Raw genomic sequence first — 6,596 nt, 5'->3', positions numbered from 1 at the left:
AATCCAGGCTGCAGATGCATGGGTCGATATCCTTTATATGCTTTCACTTGATGAATCGTTGCATGAAGGCGACTATAATACCTATGAACTTGCGTTTGACAAAGGCTGTGGGAGCAACTTTTGTTCAAGAAGTTTAGAGATGTTTCTCGAGAAGCTGCAGCTGGGTGATATGTTATTCTCTCGCCCCTTCAGTATATCCTGGAAATGTCCTTTCTACTTCAAGTTCTTCATTGGACTGGATGGGTACAGCTCTATCTTATGTAATTCAGAGTATGTATTTTTTTACCTAGTTACCTTTTCATTTCCATCATAGTAGTATAATTCTGTATGCTACTGAAATATCCGTCTAGGATTATCATGTCTGTACATGAGTGTGACTACTGATGACTACCTACTAGGTCCCTGAGAAGGGGATTGATTCTTTGCCACTGGTTTGCTTATAATCATTTCTTGCTTTAGCACTGTCTTAGAAGAAAAACTTTATAAATTATCATGTGTTCAATCTTTTGTAATGGAATGGGTATATTTTGTGGGATTCAAAAGTTGCTGCTTAGGAGGTCTATAGGAGACCATAAGATGAAAAACACTCGGCATCAACCACTAAACTGTAACCGTATAACTCTATTTAAAGACCAAATAAGCTACAGGTAATGTATGTGGTTCAGCTATCTCTTGACTGTAAGTCTTGAAAATTTTGCATAGGCTAAGGTGTATATTTTTAAGGGAGGTTTTGCATTTCATCACCTTAGATCATTAAACTCTCAGCACCATATCTATAGTTATGCCAGTTATGTGAAGTTCTTCATTTAACTTGGTTGATAACCTTCAGGATTGATCTCTTTGCTATCTTCTACTTCTGGAATGTTGTTCAGTATCCATAATCTGCCGTTACCTGGGCATATTCTAATATTAGGACCTGCAGTAAGTCTCACCAAAACTAGCTGTTTTGAGGTCTTTTAAAGCAAATATTTTTCTAGAAGGACATTTTTTTGGCATCTTTTACCTGCATCTTTCTTAAACAAAAGTTGAATAGACTATATAAATATGCATGTTTAATGTTGGGAAAATTTTCAGGAGTATCAGTTAATCCAAGGTTTAGAAACCTTGAACACCTACATCCAACTGCTCCATTACCTGAAATCTAGGATTTATGGAACTCGGGTCGTGCTTTGTGCACTCTGCACATGATCAAACAATGTCAACTTATCTACTTGGGAAAAATTTAAATATAATTTTTGTTTCTGTTATCTTACCTTTATAAACCAGATTATTATCATGTGCTGGGAAATTTTGTTTTGTAGGGTTCTGGAAAAACATTATTGGCCAAAGCCACTGCAAAATATATTGAAGGCTGTAAAGATATTTTGGCATATGTGTAAGATTTCCCTGTTCTCAGTTATTGGCTGCCCTGTAATTCCATATCAGGGCAACTGTTGAAATCTGATTTGGCCATACTTTACATCAAGAATTTGGTTCATACATACATCTAATTGCTGCATGAATCTGACTGGATAGAGGGTTCCCTTTTGCAGAGAGTTTGTGTCTTGTTCTAGGCTCACTCTGGAGAAGCCTTCAACTATTCGTCAAGAAAATACTGGTAGACCTACCGTGCATGCTGCCATTGGTCGCTCATTATCTGATTTGGGCTCTATGGAAAATAGAAAGCCTACTTTGATTCGGGATGACTTTGAGCATGCAATGGAAAATTTTCTACTGGTAGCCATGCGAGACATCATTAAACCAGCTACAGAAGGTGGTCGCTCTGGTTGGTCTTAATGACATTCGAAATGCTAATAAAGAGGTATTAAACCAGTTTTGTGTGGCCTTTTGTTTTAAATGATACTGCATATTCCTTTATAATTCAGAAAGCGAATGAATAATTATGAACTCCGGTATAGCAGTAAAAAACAACCTTCCGATTGTGTAGCATAGTAGTGTTGACTATTTCTTTCAGCTAGCTTCTCATCTGACTTTGCCCTTCTCGAATTGCATGAAAGTGTGTTAGTGGAAAGTGAGTCTCACCTCATTAGAGAGAAAACAATTTCCTTAAATAGAAAGTGAGCCAAAAAGGAAGGAGTTTATATTTTTAGGGGACGGAGGGAGTAATATAATACTTGATGTTTTCAAGTTTTTATCAGTGAATTTAATGTCATTTTTCGTGGCTGATATTGACCTGGATCTTGGTTTTTGTAGATCTTCAAAATATCAAAACACATCTTGAATCTACTACTGTACTTTAAAGGGAAAAAGAAGAAGCGCAAAAGAGTTATTTGTCTGGACTAAAGCAGAATTTTGTGCATGTTGTGAATTTTTCAGTGGCATCCTGTTATTATTTGTTCTGCTGTAGAAACCTACCTCTTCACTGCCTTTATGTCTTAAGTTCTTCAATCCTGCAAATAACTTTTCTACATCTGCTTGCTCTTTTTTTAAAAAAAATTATTCTTTCTCGTGGTTCTGTAATTTCCGTGCTTGATCTGGCTTTTGTGGTGTTCTGTTAAAAACATATGGATGTTAGTTATTCGAGGCTGTAACTTCACATTGTACATATTGGCTTTGGATTGACTAATGGTGTATTGTATTTTCTATTTTGTATCAGATGATTGAGCTACCTTCGAAATTTCCCAACATATTTGCACAAGCACCATTAAGATTGCGTTCCAATGTTCTCTTATATGGTCCTCCTGGTTGTGGGAAAACACATATTGTTGGTGTTGCTGCTGCAGTATGTTCAGTGAAAGGGCCCGAATTGCTTAACAAGTATATTGGTGCTCTGAACAAGCTGTAAGATATGACATGCCTTGTATAGATTTCATTTTCTACTTTTGGAGACAGTATGCATCTATATTTTGTCTTTTTAGTTTCTCCTACTTATCTGTTGTGAGATGTTGTTAGTTTTCATTTCGTCCCTCAAATACTACTTCCTACCTTATAACTTGTACTTGTTCGTATGCATGTTACCAAGTGCATCAGCCATTGGCTACAAATACATTTCTGGAAGTGGCTTGAAGCCTTGAACTTTCATACTACTACTATTATTCAAATTCTGGATCTAGAGTTCATTTATATTGTGGTATGCATTAGAATGTCAATAAATATAGGGCCTTTATGTAGTGTGGTTTTTCTTATAGCAGTCTACATTTTCATTTGTTAGATTATTGTCAGTTAGGGTTATACATAAAATTCATGCAAATGTACTTTTTTGTATAATACATGAAACCATTCGATGTGCTATATTAATGCTGGTCCTGGAAGGTGTCGCACAGTGCTGAGGTCCTTACAGAGAGATGTTAAAAAACAAGGCATTTTTCTCAATTTCTGAGGGGATAGGTATTGGGAACCCTCCGTTTAGCCCAATCGGCGAAGTCGCGTTCTTCCTGTGGACGACTATCGTCATTTCGTCAACTACCCGTCTTCCACTCAATACTTCAAATATCATGATGCCAAAGGAATATGTGTCACTAGCTCTTGTAACTACCTCATTGTACAAGTAGTATGGATCCGTATACCCTAACATGCCTATAGGCTTAGCAACATTGTCAAGTGGATCATGATCATCCAAGGCTACAGATTTGGCCAAGCCAAAATCTCCAATTTGAGCCACCAAATTATCTTGTAGAAGGATATTCGCACTCTTGATGTCGCGATGAATAAATGAGTTGGTGCAGATGCCGTGGTGAAGATGATACAAACCCCGAGCAGATCCAATTAATATACCAAGTCGTTCATTGCACTTGAGATGTGTTTTGTCGCCAGTGTATGGCCTTTCGTGGAGGTGATAGTCTAGTGTAGAATAGGCTACATATTCATACACAAGAATCTCCTTTACCTTATCATCACAGTAGCCAATAAGAGAGACGATGTTGCAGTGTTTGATCTCTATTAGTGCAGCGATCTCCTCATCAAATCCTGACCCCCTTTCATTGGAAGTTGGTTTAAGCCACTTCACAGCCACAGATACTTTTCTTTTGTCTTGTTGGATATTGCCTACAAACTTTACCAAAACCTCCTTTTCCTAGTATTTTATCACCCTTGATGGCATCCCTGATCTCATTCAGAGTGAATTTGCGACAGTTTATTTTCGCCGAGGACGATGCCATCTTATCAACTCAGTATCTTGAAGCTTGTTTTCCCTAATTAAATCCATTACATAATTAATACTCCATAACATACACAAAAACATTGCTGAAAGAATTCATAAAAGGTACTGTGCAGTTTGACAAAATTTAATGACTATTTAGTGTGTCGGATGACTAAGAGAGGAAGTAAAGGTATCAATAGTTGGTCCCTACTGCATTTTGCGGTTTAAAAAGATGGGGATTGTGAAAACGGTGTTGTAATTTCTTTGGTTACTAAAAAGTTGGCTAAGGTTCCAATCAAATAACTATTTATACACTTGAGGCTAAAATTTGCTTCACTATGTCTATATGCTCATTACTAATTTTGGCCACCTTCACAACGGCCTTGCTGCCATGCCACTAATATGTCTTTTTCCAGATCAACTAATCCCTCTTTTTTGTGGGTGGATCAGCTGATCAAGGTCCACAATGCATGGGCTGAACGGTGCGAGGGAAGGAGCTGCCCGGTGCTTGTTTGCACTCGGCTTACACGTTTCATTCTCTTCACAACTTTTCTTTGCTTCAACACATTGTAGTAGTAATAAGATAGATAAAAATAAGAAAGGCTTACATGCACAAATTAATTAGCTTCCCTCGATTTTTTTTTTTGTTACTTCCAGAAATGGGAGAAACGTGGTTTGTATAAATGCGTCACTTCATTGAATGCGACGCGAATGTGAAATCTGCGTCACCAATTACTTCTGCGGCACATACTTAAACATAGTAAACTATTATGACGTTCAGTTTGTTAAACAACATAATACCAATATACTACTTAAATAAGTTAAAAGATATACTTTATCTAAGATTAAATTAGTCACAGAGGTAGGGTAAGATGAGAATTAATTATAATCGTTAGAAACAATGTAATTTTTGCACCGTGGAGATGCTACGAGATACATTGTCGCAGGCCAAAACTTTTTGTTAAAAAAACAACCAAACAGGAGAATCAAATAAACATTATTTCTAATCGTGAGCCGAATGGGTCCTCTATTATTAAACTACTATTATAAGCAGTGAGATTTAGTATATCAATCAAGGGTCCCAAGTCCGTGCAAGTGCGACTCCTTGCGCCAAGATTCTCATTTTGGTGAAAACTTGCATTAACAAATAGAAACAAGCACGTGAAGTTTATTCCAAATAAAGTACTTATATTATCCTCAAAGATTTACTAATTAAAAGTATTTGTCATTCAACTAATTAATTTTAAGACTCAGCATGGAGTATTAAATAATTATTAAACTCATAATTTTTTTTCTTTAGAATTTATTAAACAAATAATGACAAATCCCAATTTAATCACGTAATTGCTTTGAAAATGCATATAAAAGTACTCATGAGAGAATACTTAACTATGCATGTACTTAATCGTCTCACGTGTGTCATGTTTTTCATTGTCATCTCATTTAGAAAAGTGACGTGTTTTCTCTCATTTTCCAAAGTAAATAAAACGTACTTCCCTTTTATATATGAAATGTGACCAATTGAAAAATTCGTCAAAAAAGAAGGGACGAAGGGAAAAATGAGAAGAAAATAAACAAGAACAGAAAATGACGCTCAAATCAAGAAGCTTAATTGGTTTTTTTTTTTTGTCGAGACGTAAAACATCATGGCCGTCCTCCATTTATGTAATTATAATGTTTTCCAATATGTAATATTGTACGTGTAAGAGTTTATAAAAATTAAATACAGTAATTGAATAATATTTACGAAGAATATACATATAGGAATTTAAATTGATATTGGTACGTATACATATAAGTAGTTAAAGATAAGATTTAGTAATTTTTATTAAAATCAAGCATAGTCTATTTTTCAAAGGGAAGTATCATGAATTCTCCCATATTTTTTTTATAGGATGTTTTGTACGTACATTATAAATTTTGCTTTGGCTAGCTAATGGAATTATCTCGATACTCCATAAATAAATAAACAAATTGCGGAGGATGTATAAATGTAATGGTATGATATAGTTTTGGCTTTTTGCAGTGTGGTCCTCTCTTCCTAGTTTCGATTATTTTCTTTTGTTTGGTATGTGGTCTCCGATCCATTGAATGATTGACTATATATATACACTTTCTAGATAGTTGTGATTAATTAAGTGTGAATTCTATGGGTGGCAAATCGTGCGTGTCTCGTTATCGTGTCGACACGATAACGACACGAACACGATAACAACAAACACGAACACGACCCGTTAAGAAAACCTCAAACACGAACACGAACACGACCCGCTACCCTCAGACACGAACACGACACGAAATTTTCGTGTTCTTAATGGGTTGACCCGATAAGGACACGAACACGATAAACTCTGATCCAAACCCATTAATTTCATGCCGGTTCGTGTCGTGTTATCGTATCGTGTCAAAAATTGTCAGCCCCAGTGAATTCTAATTAAAATGGGAATTAAGAACGCGCATTAGATATCAATATTTAACGCTAGCCATTCATATTTATTAAATACTACTCCCGAGATCA

The 6,596-nt window shown here is 35.9% G+C and overlaps 1 protein-coding gene across 1 annotated transcript; it reads right to left on the bottom strand.

The window, feature by feature from the left end:
• Window positions 1-3,274: 3,274 nt before the first annotated feature.
• Window positions 3,275-4,097, bottom strand: LOC125224245 (probable receptor-like protein kinase At2g39360). The gene is made up of 2 exons (XM_048127614.1): window positions 4,028-4,097; window positions 3,275-3,984 (listed from the first exon to the last, which is right to left on the bottom strand). Exons 1-2 carry the CDS (start codon window positions 4,095-4,097, stop codon window positions 3,275-3,277), a joined length of 780 nt encoding a protein of 259 aa, XP_047983571.1.
• Between the last annotated feature and the right edge of the window lie 2,499 nt (window positions 4,098-6,596).

Source organism: Salvia hispanica, chromosome 1 (genome assembly GCF_023119035.1).
Source record: "Salvia hispanica cultivar TCC Black 2014 chromosome 1, UniMelb_Shisp_WGS_1.0, whole genome shotgun sequence".
NCBI lineage: Eukaryota > Viridiplantae > Streptophyta > Magnoliopsida > Lamiales > Lamiaceae > Salvia > Salvia hispanica.
This window is presented reverse-complemented; position numbering and strand designations above follow the sequence as displayed.